General features: G+C 30.7%; 1 protein-coding gene across 3 annotated transcripts; it reads left to right on the top strand.

Annotated features, from left to right (window-relative positions):
• The first annotated feature begins 482 nt into the window (after positions 1–482).
• LOC100164792 lies at positions 483–16,714 on the top strand. Of its 3 annotated transcripts, none has more exons than XM_001943036.5 (9): positions 483–620; positions 700–1,016; positions 5,743–5,831; positions 12,110–12,307; positions 12,396–12,506; positions 13,242–13,479; positions 14,046–14,289; positions 14,636–14,838; positions 16,302–16,714. In XM_001943036.5, the coding sequence occupies exons 2-9, from the start codon at positions 920–922 to the stop codon at positions 16,469–16,471; spliced, it is 1,350 nt and encodes a 449-aa protein (XP_001943071.2). In that variant the 5' UTR covers positions 483–620; positions 700–919; the 3' UTR covers positions 16,472–16,714. The 3 variants fall into 3 exon arrangements, with proteins under 3 accessions (XP_001943071.2, XP_008180780.1, XP_008180779.1); XM_008182557.3 differs by lacking the exons at positions 483–620; positions 700–1,016 and adding exons at positions 2,501–2,685; positions 3,727–3,816; XM_008182558.3 differs by lacking the exons at positions 483–620; positions 700–1,016 and adding an exon at positions 2,496–2,685.
• The last annotated feature ends 1,471 nt before the right edge of the window (positions 16,715–18,185 follow it).

Here is an 18,185-nt window from a genome sequence, read left to right as displayed (position 1 = left end):
GGTAGTTAAGCATAGTAATTATCAAAAAAATTTATCTGAAATGTCACCTTAGTACCTTCTTGTTGTATTGAAGCAGCGTGCAGAAAAAAATATGTAACCTGTTACCTGACTGTAAATGAATGAAATTAAAATACAGAAAAAACGCGTAGTATTGCCATTATGGTTTAGGACTCTTGTGCATTAAGTCCGGTATTCTGCCGAGTGATTGGAAAACATCGCAAACTTCTTTAAATTAACTTAAATCTCAGTATGCAAATTTAGATTTTCTCGTCGTTGCCACCGGATGTGCAGACATTACATTTTGGACATCGCTCAAACCTATCCTATTCGAATGATCCGTTATATTATTTTTCGTTCCGCTCCCAAGCAACTTGCACATCAAACACACTAGTCGTCACCTTCGCTACCAATCGGCGAACGCCGGTACGTCCAATCTCCCCCCACCCCGTCACGCGACAGTGCAAAATTTTAGGAACAATTATAATAATAATAGTAATAATAATTACACCTCGTGAAGTACCCTTAAAAGACGCGTCTCGCCGTCTCAACAGATTCTGTCGATCATTCGCCAACACGCAACTACTGTCCGTCTTCTACCGTTGCACACTCGATAATATATTGTAATACATTATATAATAATCATGAAAACTACAGTATCGCCATCATTTATCTAATAAGTAATATTGTTACATTTTCTAGACCATATTAGAATATATACACTTGTGTTTCGACGGTCGGCACCATCATCTACGAACGCATATCACCGTACAATAATATTATTATAATATATTAGTTACGCGACCACCACAACAAACCGAAGACAACGGTGACAAACGAGCGGAAACGAAATCATAATAATCTAGTAAAATTAATATTTTAATAATATTATACCGGGAGCAGGCCAGTCGATATCGTTGAAATGTTGGCCGCTACAAAAACGGTTGCCGCCTTCGCGTGCCTGGCGATGGCTAATTTCGGAGTCCTCCAAGCAATGCCGGTAACCGATGAACCAGCTGGTAAGTAAATACCAAAATACTATAAAGAGTGATGTCAAATCCATTCGTTTAACGCGTAAATAAAGCTACTCATTAAATATACATCGCGTATCGGTTTATTGCCTAGAAATAAATGTGATCGGTGTATGAAATGCGCGTTATTACTAAATTGTTGTTACTTTTAAATTTAAAGTATAGGTAGTAACTATTATTATACGTACGTATTCTAACCTTGTATATTGCGCTTATTTTACCCAGCTTGTTCTCTCTTCGATTGATTTTTGATTTTTAAACGGCTACTTACCCATAACGAATTTATATTCAAAATCCACAAAGTGGTATACTTTTTATGAAAACTTCCATTGAAACGACTGCAGTCTTAGATTCTGAGCGGAGCATATTGGATTTTACAATAATTTGTGTTTTTCTTAAATAACTATCTGTGTACACCGCGAAAGGTAGTAGATAAAATTCTTTGAATTTCCATTTTGCGGATGGTTCTGATAGAAACTTGAGTCTAGCTGGTCCTTTTAAGAGGTGAAAATTGAAAATTGCTAGTATTTTAAAAATCGCTAATAATTAGTTTTTGACAAAATCGATTTTGTATTTTTGGTTTTACTCACAAACAATAAACGTAAATACTTAATATTTTTACTAAATGCTTATATTAGCATTTTCTGTACATTTTTAAATGTTCAAAATATACTAAAGCTTTTTGAACTATTTATAGACATTTGACATTTAGGACTTTTTTTTTCTATAAATGTCAATAAAATTTTTTCGCGTGATCAAAAAGTTTGGAAATTTAATACAAAGGTTGTCATAAGTGTTTCATGTACCAATTAAAGAATATCGGGAACACTAAGTTTTGATAAATTTCTTACAGGAGTTTAAACTTGGAACTTTCATAAAATTCTTTAAAATCGCAAAATTTGGGAAAAATGTATAATTATTTTGTATTTAGAAATTCATGAAAATGGTTTATATATTTTAAGATTTAAAAATTTAATAGCAGGTTTTTATTTAAATGTTCTATCTATACATAAATGTTTTCGGCCTCAAGTTATGAAATTACTGATCTAAGTGTACAATTAAAATAAAATTATACTTTTCAAAATAATAAAGTGCATTAACTATTCAAAGATATCTGTCCAAAAAATATTAAATAGTCTCCACAACCACCTTTACAATAACGGAATTAGACTTTAGAATAAATCAATTTCACATTTTTCCTATATTGATCATATAATTGTATATACTTAAGTGACGATAACTATCTGGGGTAAATCGTTTTATACTGATTTTCTCTTTTATTTATGACGTACACGTGACGTAAAAAACATCCATATTAGTATAATAATACTTTAGTATTGGGAGTGCGATAAGACCACTGAAGTACACAATACTATTATTTTTATATTATTATCTTCGACTATAACTATAGGTACCTATTAATGAAAAAAAAAATATCTACGGTTTAGTAATTCATTGTTCGTATCGATATCATCCAGTGCCGTTCAGTTGCTTGTAATTTTATAAGTGAATAAGTTCTTGTGCAATTTAAAACAGTAAAAACATAATATTATCTATGTGTACTACTAAGTGTATCGAAGTATATTAAATATATACGTTTATAATTATTGTTAATTTCCACAGTTAAGAATGAACGTTTTCTCTCGCGAAAAAATACGTAATATTAAATTTACTATGACCTATAAATTGTGATAAGTGATAAAATTATCGTTATTAATATACCAAATGTATTCAACATGTTATTTTTGAAAATTAAATTCCTCCAGAGAATCAGAGCTTAAAGATGATTCTAATATTATATTACTATATTAGATTCGTTAAAAAAAAACCATAATGTTACGTTACTTACAAAATGTATAGATAAACACATTTCGATACGAGTTGACAGTCAGGGATGAATTGGGATTTCGGACCGGCCCAGGAAAATGATAAAATTAGCAGCCCACTACGTTGAGCAAATACTATTCGGGGTGATCCATTTAATGCAAGATCTTCATTATTTCTTTTACATAATTTTAAGTCATTACAAAACAAACTGTTTGTAAAACATTTATATTTTTTACTATTTTTTTTAATCTTTAATGACAATGTGCTTTTGTAATTCATTATTCCAAAGCTGAATATTTTTTGTAGTACCTACTTATCGGTACGTATACATAAAAATAAAATTTTGGAGTCATGAGTAGTTAATGATTTATGTATTTAAATTTAGTTGGGCGTATTAGTGGACCAACGTTCTGTGGGGTACATCTGTACGACAACACTTCGGTTATCTAAACTTTAATATTAATTATAAATAAAGTACAAGAACAAATATTATGCTTAGGAATAAAAAATAAAAAAATTGTAACGATAAAATTTTTTTCTGGAAAACCTTGTTTAATGATTAAAATTATGGATAAAAATATTTGTAATAATGCTAATAATTGTTATATGATGAGTATCTTACATTAAATGGATCAAATGGTAGCCAATAAAACAATTATGAAAACACTAGGCATAATAATAGGCAACAGTTGTACTGTATTTATCATAATATTAGTTAATAATTAAAATATTCAAATATAAGTCCTTTCTACCCAAATTAATATTTAATGATTTAAAAAATCCATTACTTAATTTATTTTTTCTGGAATACACTTAAATACCAGCCCTAAAGGTATATTAAACTAATAATAGTTATTATGTTATATAACAGTGTGGTATCTAATTGAGATCATTATTTTCTTGAGCTGCGTTATAACAATTATAATTTATTACATAACATTCGAAACAACAATAACAACAGGTATTACTTATTACTCAGTTTCTGTTATACCTATTATACTAATGTAAAATATTTATAATTAATATTAACTATTGATATATTGCTCACTATGAGAAAAAAAGACGTGAAAACCCTAAGTGAAAAAAACGTCTAAAATCATTCGCCGCTACAGCAGACCGTCGTTACTGTGGCCTCGTTGACTCGATAGTATACTCAGTACGCGCAGCCCACCGGTAATTTTCCGATTTTCCTATTTCCCAATCGGTCCCTGCCGGAGCTGTATAAAGGTGGGTTTACATCAGAGCCCGGACAAATGCAAGCAAATGCTACCGGACGAATTCGAACGCATATCGAACGCTTTGGTTTCGAATACATTCGTCCGCGTTCGGCTAGACAGTATTCACTTGCTTTCGTTCGTGTTCGGACTCTAACCTAACCCAGCTCTATACGAGCGGATGGTACCTATCGGTACTATTGCCATTGTTTTATAGTTTAAACCAAACAATCCTTATATTATATTATAAATTATAATAGTAGAGATATAGGTATTGTACGCAATGCAATAAAATACTATAACCTTTTCTTCGATAAGGCGCGCGTGTCGAAAGTCCTCGGTTATTTCATACCTACCCTATATTTTAACCTATATTCGTTTATCCGAATCGTTTGAGGCAATGCGATAAACAAAATCAAACCTATAACATTATACGGACTATGATAATATATTATACCTATTAAATTATATGACTAATATATACCGCGTGTTCGTGTTGTTGCGGTAGTCACTTAAAATATCGTACTTTAAACGGATATGATAAATAATATAAATGACACAAATGTTTCAGGAAAAAAGGATTTTTCTTCGGAATAGGAATTAAAATAATCAAAAATCATATTATTTATGCAATAATATAATATATTATAATAATATAAGGTAGTTTGCAGTTTGATACATTTTTATTTGATGGGTAATTATTTGACTTCGGTTTAACCAGAATTCGATAATGAAAAAGCGGTCGGGTTGTATAATTTATGTGTTTTTAATAATATATTATACGCGTGAGCACTATCAATAAACAAAAATATTAATCATCCAGTAAAATTATACCTATTTTTCAACATGGTACTTTTTAATAATTTTAATGACTTATACATCTGATCATTAAAAATGATAATATTTTTTCTTTATATAATATAATATAATATTGATTTTGTAACTCACACTCCTACCTGCGTAATAATAATATAATATATAGGTATAGGCACATATGCTTACCTTATCAATTATTGTTTTCGTATAGTTTTTTATCGAGTTAATGTTAATCCGTTGAAACCTTATATTATTTTAATACCGTGTTTCGACCGAGTGACGTTTCGATTATTATCAGTCATAATACGACACCGAAATGCACACTACACACACACACACACACACACACACTCTCATAAACACACTAGCGGCGCGATCGTATAGTACATCATAAAATAAATATTAATGCACACGGCAGCTAATATTTTATTATATTATTGTGTGTAGGAATTCGTGACTATATACAGGAAAAGATTTTGGAGGGAAAAAATTCAAGCATAAAAACCGACATCGACGCGATGCATCGCACATTGCTAAACGCGTCGGGCTCGGTCTAAAGTAACAACATTTAGTATATACCAATATATATATACATAGATATTATTATATTTAAAGTAATAAATCCGCATAATTGGCTTTGCGATTCGTACGGTTTCGGCCCTGTCGTGCACCCGCGTATCGCGTAATTTATTCTTGTCGACCGTCTCCAGGCTGTATGACCGCAATAATATAATATAAATATATTGTTGTACACCACCACCCGTGGTCTAGTGAAATAGGCTTTTTTCATCCGGTCTAAGATTTAAGTCATATATTATTACCACATTAAAACCAATACTCGACAATGTCCGTTCTAGGATCATGCTGTCCGCCGGTGTCACAAAGGCAAAACTCCATACCAGTACACTATGTGACGGGCACACACTACGAAGTCGGATACAGCGTCGTAAGTATAATAAACGTATTCATAATATATATATATATATAGTAGAATGTGTATTAGGTAGTACACATTCGTTGTGATATTGTACGTGTTTCGTATTTTCTAATGATTTTTGCGACCTGACAATATTAACGCGGCAAAGTGTAATAGATGAGTGTCGCAATAAATATTGGAAAATTTGGGTGTGATTTTATGTGTTTATAACCAATATTAAGTATGTACATAATATTCATAAAGTAATCGTAGATTAGAGCGTTGCGAAAAAAACCTATTAAACGAAATACACAATTCGCTTAGATCGTACTCAGCTCCGTAAAAATCATATGAATTCTTCCGTTACGAAAATTATACTTAAACTACAGCAGTGGCCAATAATAAATTGTGTTTTGTACCAATATTAGTTTTAGTATACATTTTTCAGTGTGCTCACAGGTACCATAGTTATCTAAGAAGTGTTTTTTTTATATGTTCACGGTACGTGGGTAACGATAAGAAAAAAAATACTTAAACACACTTAATAATATAGGTAAAAATGTATTTAGTTATACACTTATAATACCCATCATACATTAACAAATAATTATAAATCATTTCCTATGTTATATAATAGTATATTAAACGTAATGCGTGAGTATGGAATTTTCAGGAACTTGATTACAACTTGATTCAACATACCTAGTTTATTAATTACTCAGTGACAATTAGTTATAGAAATATATTATCGTGGACTGCTGTATATTAGCATTTTTTTTTATATGTAATATACATTAGGCATCATTTTTTTTTTATTTGTGAAGGTCAGTACCGAGGAGATGTTAGATTAGATAAGGTGGACCTAAGTTCATGTTATTACTTAATAGTTATGTGTTTTGTGGTTAGCGCGTGGGTTTCATTTTTAAAATCGTATTTGGTCGTTTATGTTAATTTAATTTTATATAACATTGTTATCACAACGTAGGTACTCTCTTGTATTATGCTTTGTACTGTTTTCGTTTATCGATTGTTGGTGTCTACCGGTCGGCCGCAACACTTGTTATCATTGTTTGCCGAAGTGCGGATTAAAAAAAAATTCATCTTCTTTTGATAATATATTTTTAGCATGGACGCCTCCTTGCTATCCCTATAGGGAAGTGTCGTATCTCTGTTTTATTGACATCAATTGGATTTGAATCTTCTATTACAATTTCATATAATATCTTATTAAAGTAACTATAAGTATCACAATAATTTTTGTTGAGGTGCGTCAGTTTGAACACAATACATAATGAACCGCATTGGAACTGATTTGTCATCAAAATATGCAGATATACGATGCAAATATTAATTAGGTACCCAATAAATAATTAGGTGTGGCATTTTTTTTAAATTTTAGACTCATATATTATATTATTATATTGATACTATAAGAAGTTGGCATGCTCGAAGAAACGAGCGTTTTTCTTGACCAGTTGTCTCGATAAAACTGGCAACTGCATAATATATGATATATATGACATCTTTATTACACTTAGAAATACCCGGTGTACCTACGGATATGTAATGCCTTATAATATGCCAAACATGACATAGGTAGGTATCTTACAAACCGTCACGTTCGATATCTTAATGATGATAATTTATGTATGGGTTTTATATTGTTTGGCTGAGACTAAAATTGCAATTGTGACTGCAACTGCAACTACAACTGAACAAAAATTATAGACCCATTTCGCGGTGTTTCTATTACAAGCGATTGCGTATTATACGTGTTATTTTATCAAGATTCAAGATCATATTAATTAATTTATAATTATTATTATTTATAATATATTAACCAACTGCAATACTTTTTCTTGTGTACCTATTTTTTTTGTTATAATACCTATTAGGTAATATTATATTATTAACAGTACGTATTTCATAATATCACTAAATTCACTGGTGTCTTCCTTATTTTATAGCAATGTACATTTGAATGAAATGACGAATCCGACTGAGTAATAAAATTTAAGCGATTTTTGTCGGTAAAATTGCATTTTTTAAATATAAAATAGACATATATAATTAATTAATATTAATTAAGTAATTATAAAATATTAATTATTACGCATTCATAATAATATTCAGAAGTATAGAGGCGCGATCACGTATAATAAATACTACCTAATAATAAATATATAGTGTGCTTGTCTCTGTATATATACACATTTAGGTTTTATATGGTTCTATTTCCTCGACCTTTTACATTAGATATTAGTCGTTGAAATTTGGCCATCAAGAATTAGCGTCTGACGATGATTAGGGTAATAATATTAATGGTAATAATTATACTTAATTTAAAAAAAAATAAAAACAGTTATTATTCTCAACATAATGTTCTAATGATTCTAATGTTCATTGTGATATTGCGCGCATAGGTTTAGGCGTAGGGCTTATATTATTCCAATAAATTGACTACATTTTAATTTATTATTTCGTCAGTTGTTATAACGTGTAGACGATTAAGATACAACAAACCAAAACAACTGTCTGAAATAATATTATCTCATAAAGGGAATTTCTAATTCTTTAGTTTCTTTATAGACTTTCCCCGAACGTGGCTCATATTATGAGGAACTTAAAAGAGGTACTCAAATTTTAGTGAATTTTTAATACAATATATTTCAATTACTAAAATAAAACACACGAATAATTTATTGTGATAATCAAACGTAAGTGTGTGTAATACTTTACACTTCGATGATACGCGAAGTCAATTCGCAATAATGATTGTTTGGATACATCTAATCAGGAAATGTTTAAGCTTATAAATGTAATTATTATGTAAAGTCAAAATTATTTAAGATGTTTAATTAATCATTTTGATATTAAAACGTCATTAATAATTTAAAAACGACATAATATTTGACAGTAATTATTAGCGTAATTATACTTCAGATATTTTTACGATATAATATATTATTATTTAAAATCAATTATCTAGATATACATTAATAATTCATTGACAAGTATCTATATTAATTATACATATTACATTACATCGTTTATAAAAGCATTATAAAATAATATAATATATATACCTAATCATGTTATTGTTTAAAAATTAGTTTTTATCAACGTTTATAAATAGTTCGTAATTAACGATTATAATTTGAAAAAATAGGTTGGTAAAATAATTAAGTGTGCTGATTTTTTTTAATTTCCTAATCCTAATCGATAAAGACAATTTAATTAAGGTTGATAGATCAAATTAAATTTAAACGTACAATTTTTAGATCAAATATCAATAAATGGAATATGATATTAAACATATACAATTATTATGTAATATTAGTGCAGTTCATAGGTACCTATATCCAACAACAAAAAAAAAAAAATGTAAAATATCCTCGTAATAATTGAATAGCAATTTATGTTATTAATTATTATCTATAGTTTAATGCTAGGTACAGACGACACAGTATATAATTATAATTTATAACCTATTACAATTTTTGAAAAAATTAATTATTGTAGGTATACTAATTAATAACCCTATATAAGTGATATAACTACAATCTACGTCCTACTCGCTATCGATAAATTTACATTTATAATTACTTTTATTGTTATATACAAATAAAAACTTGAGCAAGTGTTATTGCTTATTTACGATTGTGGTATCGTAAACAAACATGCTGTTAATTAAGCGCTAGGTACTTAATTTACTAATCGGATTGAAACGGTGAAGGTAGGTACCTATAATATACTGCCTTACTAACCATAGTAAATATCGTAATTATTTTATATATTGGGTTCATTATATTACAATCTTGACGTGTCAAATTCTCCAACATAATTTACATAAATAAGTTCATATTTTTTATTAAAAGAATGCGTCAATAACGTTATAAAACTACACACAGATAGTATTATAAAAACCGTCAAATTCGAGTAATTTGATACAGAATCTATAAGATTTAACCATGAACTTGATCATTGGCTGGTTTCCGGTACCTTAGTCGGGCTTAATAATATTCTTATATAATAATACGTGTAAATGTTAACGTAACTTATATCATATGGAATATAAAAATAATATAGATATATGTTGCATACTGTGTGGAATAAAATAGTTATTTCAATAAACGAACACGGTTTATAGGGATTTTAAAGATATAACTCTCACGGTCAATATTTTACATTTGATATTTTATTAAAATGTGTTGTCCAATATCATATAATGTTAAACTATGATTTTATTTAATCACGTTTAGAGTCGTTAGGACTTTCGTGATTTCCGGACAAGGATGATTATCAGTAATAATAATGTAATGTGTGGTGTACCTACTAATAACCTACCTACTATAATATACTTATTATAATCGGGAATCTCGAGTAACAGATAATGGTTGTCAAACCATAATCATACGAAATACGAATATTATTACTATAGTATTATGTTCTGGATTCGATGATTTTTATTTAATTTCGTCATCATGCGACACAACTGTTTTACATAAATCGCGCGCGAACAGTAGTTTGGTTTAAAGTGATAAAAAATATATTTATCCGACGCGCAACACATTTTTATTGTGATTCCGGATTATGCACGACGAACGGCATCGAATAAATTTTACAGAATATTATAATATAGTACGCGCCAGTCGTACCATTGATTATAATAAACACTATACCTACTTGCATGTTAATTTATAATCAATGGTCGTTCGTTTTATATAATAATAATAATAATATTAAATAGGTATACCTATATTTTATAATTTTAAACCGTCACGTGGGTATATGAACACAACTATAGGTACTTATCGCCTCGATAAGTAATAATTAAAAACGTTATGTTTGCGAGTGCATTTCGGTGGCGAATAATAATTCTCCTTCGACGGAACTGGACGACACTGAGTACCGTGGCCGACCCGAGAGTGCACAATAAGCGGAGTCTCGTAGGATTTACTTTTTTTTTCGAAGGTACTCAGGAAGTGTTCCGGCAAATTTACAATACCGGCGAACATTAAATATGTTAATCTCTTTAGTATAATCGCCTTCCGTTTTACTCGACTCTACACTGCTGCAGCGGGTTATAAATTATAATATAATTATACGGTAGGTGGGTAATTACTGAACTGTAGGTACGACGTTGCACAATATTACGTTGATTAATGAACACATTATGCTATTTTTAATCATCGCGTTTTTCGAGCGAGTATTTCACGAGGCTGCGAATCGCAATACCATAATGTATACTTACATTTGTGATCAGACTTCCGTCTGGTATAATTAGCATGTAATATTTTTAACTGCATGCAAAAAATGTAAAAAGAGTAGCTAATTTTACCTAGACAGCGTATAAAAAAATTATCATAAATCCAGGTGGGTTGTGAACACGAGGGACGTTCCACCGACAATTTTTGGTACATTGACACGTTGGCGCACTGACACAGATCATCAGCTATAGCTGCTTTCAGAGTGATAAGACAAGCCCCGCCTATTATGAAAATGAAAGATAACACCATTTTGAAAAATACCAGTTGATGTGTTTTTTTTTAAATCACTAAGGTACAATCGTTTAACAAAAAAAAATTTACGAATTTAAAAAATAAATATTATCTCAGAATACCGAAAAATCAAATTGAGATTCCCTCAAAAATTACGATAGGTTAAATTTATATATTAACTATTATTTATTGTTGTAGCTCTAAATGTATATACATATTATATATATAGAAGCAGTAATAGCCTATCTGCGTCAACACGATTTAATTAATTTATATATTAATAAATAGATAGATCGATTATCTATATAATTTCGTATCTTTAAAACAATCGAAAACGAGGAATGATATAGGTCACGGGCCCATCAGTAAATTGCACCAAGTTCGTATTTTAAATATTAAAATTTATTTTTTCTTAAATAACTGTTAAAATTGCCTACACAAACCCCTTACAAATATCTTTGAACCATCGATTACGTTTGCGTAGTTAATACAACACATAAGTCTTTCGGTAAAGTTAAGTAAATTGAGGGCTTTTAAATATAACTATTTACTTAAATAAGTGAAGATAAAAATATCTGTCGTTATACAAAGACGATAATTCGGCTCTTTAATACCAGCGCAGACTAATGTTTTCCAATCGTTAGATATATAACCTATTGAAACATTTATTCTGCCCTCAAAAATATTATACGACAATATAACGTATGAGAACATTAATTTTATGAGTAAAAAAAATCGTTATCAAATACAGTTCAGATAAAACATTTTACTGATTCCGTATAATATAATTTATTTATCATTTTATAGGGACGGACTTTTGGATCAATGATTAAAGAATATATCCGTTTGTATGAGCCACTTCAGAGTGAGTTCTTACCAATGTACGCCCAACCGGAAGGGCGGCAGATTTATGAAGAAAGTTTGAAGTCTACACAAAAATTCTTCCCTCAGTATGTGATCGAGCTACAAGGAGTGGCCGATGGAGCAGGAGTTCCGTTTCACGAGGTATCTACGTGTTTTGTTATTATTCAAGACAATAATAATACAATATTATATATAATACTTATATAAAGGAAATTAAAATATATTTCAGTTATTCCTAATGGCCTTAGACGATACACTACCAAAGAATTTAAACGCCTCGAGTAAAGATAAAGGGCCGGTAGGATGTACTTCACTCATGATTAATCAGCAAAATGCACAGGTAAAATATAACGAGTATGTACTTATAGTGCTTAGCCCCCTGTTATAGAGTTATTTCGGCAATTATAATTAAAAAATAAATTATTGCACAAATTGTTTCTACAAAAGTACAGAATTTAATATAATATTACGTAGCTTTTTCACTGAAATAATATTTGATAATATATTTTGCTCTGAAAATACTTTGCATGTGTTAAATTAGTTAAACATTAATTTAAATAGTAAAAATAAGGTAATATTAAGCAGTCTATATAATTTATAAAAAGTTTAAGTATGCATACATAATATAGTTAGGTTCTAACTAATATAGTTACTTCTATAACATATTATTTCACTAACTAAAAATATAATATATATTATATTATGTAAGTACTTACAATTTTGTCATGTTCATTTTTATATTCAGTATGATTTTGTTTCATACTACTGGAAACATAGTAATTCTATAGTTTTATGAATGGAAATAAAACATGAGTAAAATTGGCACGAAATATTGTTAATTACAATATTCAGTTTGTGAGACAGGTGTGATATAAATAATTTATTCGAGACTCATAAGAAATAAATAACTAGTTAGGTTCTTAGTTACTTAAATTGATGTAAAATCAAGAAAAATATATCAAAACACGGGTAGAAAGGCGAGTAAGTTAAGAAATACTAAAAAAGTGCGTTTTTAATAAAAAAGTAAATAAATACCTATATGTATTATTAACGCGAACATAATATTGTTGTACAGTTGTTAGGGCATACAGAAGACGCGATGTCCGAGACGGTAAACAACTTTTATATAGTTGCTGCTCATGTGGTGCCCGGTGAATCCGAGCTGGGTGGAGTGTTCCCGGCCAGAGAAGAGAAGTTCGAGGCACTCGCGTACGCTGGACACTTACCGGGTTATGCCAGTGGTCACAACCACTACGGGCTAGTGTTCTCGATCAACACGATATTCGTCAGTAAACCGTTGAGGGGCAAAATCCGTTAGTATTAAAATAATATATAAATATGTAGATAGATCGCACAAGCACGCGTGAAGATGTGCGTAGTACAGGTGGGTAGACTGCAGACATTATACGACATTGTAACGGCACAGTCGTCAGTTGTATGATATTTACTCTGACTGTTACTCATTGGTGGTAGGTACATTTTTCATACGAAACGTTTCGTCAATTAAATTAATTTTATTTGAGTGCAACGACATACCTGCCGAATTTTACTAGTTTTACAATTGTGTATAATAACAAAATAAAATACATCTATAGAAGAACAAATTAACAACAACTAACAACCAATTACATAGTTGTTTTATATTAATTATTATAATTTATTAAACTTAAAAGTAAGAACATTATTTACGTTTTCTATTGGTTATTTTACGATATTTTAATTTTAAGCAAGTTATGAGTATGTAAAGACATAATATAATTGTAACCTTTAGGTACATTCTCAGATCACGACTTGCTCTTTTCGGTTCGGTTCGGTTCCGTTCCGATGTATGAACATTGTTAAATGGTATAATAACACACGCCCGTTATGTGTTCTATAGCCCGAGAGTTCATCACGAGAGCGGTGCTGGCCACACGTGCTAACCTGGGCGATATCTTGGACGTGTTGACCAACGAAGGCGTAGGCACGGCCGATGGATTCAACATGAACTTTGCTTTCCTGCACGTACCCAACGAATCGCGTGTTTTTCACACGGTCGAAGTCACCCCAAAAGCCGACTCTGACAGGTCGGAAGTGTACCTCGCAGACTTCAATATGGGAAGCAACTCGATACATACGAACAGGTGTGTGCACGGCGTCCTTCACCGCCATGGTTTATTACAAAATATAGTAAATAGAGAGGGAAACACTCCAGTAGTTTTGGGTGGTAGTGATGTGGTTCACTAGATGCAAAAATATTCACCAATCACGGTTGAATCTGAATCTTGTTAAAGTCGACGACCCACATTTATGTAAATTGTTCAGAAAATGTGGTAAGTCATAAGACTTATTGAATTTTTAGATTTCCGACGTCGATATTAAGCTTAACGGGACACGATCTTATAGGTTCATCGAAAATAGTCTTATATGATATAATTATATGTTATTATAAAATACGTTAAATTTATATTTTTGGTTTTAAATATTCAGATTACTCCATCTGAAGTACCCGGAACTGAACGAAGCCGCTTACGGGAGCAGCATGGCCAGGGAGAGCCGGTACAAGCAGATTACGGCCAATAAGACCGCTGCGAACCTCCAGGACATGTTAGATGTACTCGGCAACAGGGACGATGATCCGTGGCCGATCTTTAGTGACAAGGCCGACGCCAGAGTCAGCACGATAAATTTGGGTAAGCCCGGCGCGTTATACGTATAATATATTATCGGTATACCGATGTAGTCAACTTGACACGACAGGTGGACTCTAGTATTATACGGACCTATTTATACCACGGTACATATACCGCGTGTCCACAAAAACTGGGTGGGTACACTCTATCACCCAGTAGTTACTCAGTATCCTATATGTATCTATTTTAGAATTCTGTCTGCGGGAAATTTATGATCCAATAGTCTAATATAGGTTCATGTCCCGCAAACAGATTTCAAAAATATGTATAGGGTAATGAGTAAAATGGGTTAATACGGTTTTGCACAAGCACCAAACTTAATAAACGGTGACTTGTGATTTAGTTTTGTGTGTGACAAATAAAAAGTATGATGTGTACCTACATCATATGCGTTGAGAGAACGCGTCACACAGATTTGTTATATTTCCGCACTATATATGCGAAACATCTCTACAACGCGCGGAGATACGTCATAAACTATAGTATAACATTTATTTCACACAAGGTACCTGATATTATGAAATACGATGACAAAAAAATTATGCTTACGGAGTTACGGGTTTATGTAATATTTTATAATAGTTGTGACAAAACTAATATCAATTATTCAAGCTTTTGACAAAATAATATTACCTATCGTCTCTGAAAACATTTTTACCACGCGATACATAATATTATGCTTAGGTATTGAAATTTTTTGTTTATTGTTGAAATGTCCGTATAAAAAATTATACCTCTGCGAAATATTTTTAAGCATTGAAAAAAAATTACGAAACGTAATAGAAAATATTGTTTTCTTTGACTTTTACAGCAGGTGTTTGTAGTTTTCAAATAATTTTTCAATTGTTATAACTTATAAGTTCCAACGTTAATAAATTAAATTAAATTAAAATTAATATATAGGAAATCGAATTTTTTCGTATCCATAAGACGTGAGAGGTGGACTAGTGGTGATGATGTTTCATGCAACTCGTACGAGTCTTCATAAATGGCATTTAATATATATTATTTTTTGTGATTTACGATGATTATGAATTTCTACTGAAAAGGGTAACAGTTTTGGCCTAGCTTTATTGGGATTAATTCTTTTTTCTATCCATCTTAAGTAATAAATTCTTTTAAAGATGCTAGATAAGTGATTTGATTAATGTTTACGCTTTGAACCTATACCTAAATCTAATAAAAATAATTATTTATCGGTCTAATTTTTCACAATATTTTTATAAACTAAGCTCAATATTAAATATTTATATTACCTTTATGACTTTATTTACAAATTAATAATCATTATAATGTTCGTATTTGATTTTTAAATGTGCAAAATGAGCATAATTATTATAAGTTTTAGTCATCATTTTGTTAAAAACCAGTGGAAAATATTTTAAATTAATAATAATGTCTTAGTTATCTAATAATGTGGAATGCTCACATTGCTATAATATTTTTCGGTTTGATTTATGTAGGCGTTTTCGATTTCAACAAGAAAACTTGGACCTTGTGGACCAATGATCCAATCGACAGCCCACCTGTGTTGCAATTGCCACTAACATTCACGGACTTGATTGGCCCAACAAGTAGCGATATAGGCATCAACAGGATCGAAGTTATCGAAACGATTTATCCTGACAAATAATTAGATATTATATTTATCAACAATTTATCACCAATAGTCATATTACCATTATATAGTATCCCTATATCTACATTATATATTTTGGTCGTTAATATTCATTATTATAATACATAATGTCATCGAATATCTATAACAAAAATAGTACGACATTATATCCTATGCTGAGTTATTATATATATATATATTAATTATTGTTAAATTATTACCTATTATATTATATTTATATATAGATTATTTACAAAATAGCACTATAATTGTTTTTAATGTGTATCTATATTTTAACCTTGTCCACTTATAAAAAAGTTTGCTTGACCATAATAGTAGGGTCAGTGCAATTTGAACACACTGTAGTCTGTAAAGTAAAACACATATTATGCAGTTGTTTTTATCTGATAGGTACCTAATAATTGATTTACGTTAAGCCAGTATGCAAACAAATCAAAAAAATAAAAATATATTGCAGTGCATAAAATGTGTATTGTAGCCTACATATTTAAATTATGGTTGATTTCGGCAATAGTCGATGCATTATGTCAAACGGTTAAATACAATATTAAACTATTAAAGTACTCAAATGGAAATCTATAATACGGTTTTATGTAGACTGCCAGAGATCCTGATGTTGGTGGTTGCTTTAATAAATAGTTGAAGACAATTTCAACAGTAAATATAATGATAGTTCATTTCTATTTAATTTAAGAAAAAATTATAAAAGCATACAAGTCGTGTCTGCAGTGTAAGTGGTGTGAAGGTGCTCGGGTCTCAACGGCTAATGTACATCTGAATATGCTGTACTGCGAATTCCCTTAGAAAATATGATGCCAGCTCCATTGCCTGGAACGAGCCATGTGTTTTTCAAGTGTCTTTAGGTGTGGTTGTGGAAAGTTATTGTTTTCGTAAAAGGTGCAAAAGACAGCTCCATGGTTATGAATATCGATTAATGATCCATAATTAGGTAAAATCTAAATAATTTAATTGATTTTAAAATACTCCTATTTTATTGCAATCAGATACTCGTGTACGACTGGTGATGTAAAAGGCGCTCACATACAAACCACTTGTTGTGTCTTGTAGGTAGCTCGATTTAGTACATCTTTAGTAATTTATATGGCATGTAATTGATAAAAATATAAAACAAAGTTTTTGCAGCCCTATACATGTCATTAAAAATGGTTCAAACTATACACTCTAAACTAAACGTTTATGTTCTCGATCGTATTATTATGGCAGTTAACTTGATAAAAATTGTATAGAAAACAGTAATTGTGACGAGGGCTGCCCCTACTTGCTCCTCTTTTGCGGACACCTTCGGGTTCGATTATATTTAGCCTCACGCTAAAACGGTAAAACCGTGGGATCCTGTGCATTTTGTGTTTGTCAATACTTTATCCAGAACACGCTGCAGACAGATGAAAATCGGTTTTTCTGCGCATCTCCGCATGTCACACCCTGCCATAGTAGAATTGGTTTTGTTGACGGGGTGAAGCGAGAGGGATGCGCCGAATTGGCGCGTTTTCTTGATAGATTATTGACGTTAATCATTACTATATTATTATCTTTAAGAACCTATTTGAGTGTAATTTTCGTAGTCTTTTACGGTACCGTGCCAATAGTGGTGATGTTATTTTAAAAGAACATCTTGAGACAGTATATTTTACCTTCTCTTTGTATTAATAAATCATTTTTATTTCTTCGTGAAGCAGTTGATTTTTAC

This window comes from Acyrthosiphon pisum, chromosome A1, assembly GCF_005508785.2.
Source record: "Acyrthosiphon pisum isolate AL4f chromosome A1, pea_aphid_22Mar2018_4r6ur, whole genome shotgun sequence".
NCBI classification, from domain to species: domain Eukaryota; kingdom Metazoa; phylum Arthropoda; class Insecta; order Hemiptera; family Aphididae; genus Acyrthosiphon; species Acyrthosiphon pisum.
Note: the sequence above shows the minus strand (reverse complement) of the source record. Positions and strands in the feature narration are given on the sequence as shown.

Excerpts from the sequence above, each read along its gene's own strand:
- LOC100164792 (XM_008182557.3), top strand. The coding sequence starts at position 2,658 with ATGAACGTTTTCTCTCGCGAAAAAATAC. Across the intron at positions 2,686-3,726 it reads TTTCTCTCGCGAAAAAATAC|TGTGGTATCTAATTGAGATC; the intron begins GTAATATTAAAT and ends GTTATATAACAG. Across the intron at positions 5,832-12,109 it reads ACGAAGTCGGATACAGCGTC|GGACGGACTTTTGGATCAAT; the intron begins GTAAGTATAATA and ends ATCATTTTATAG.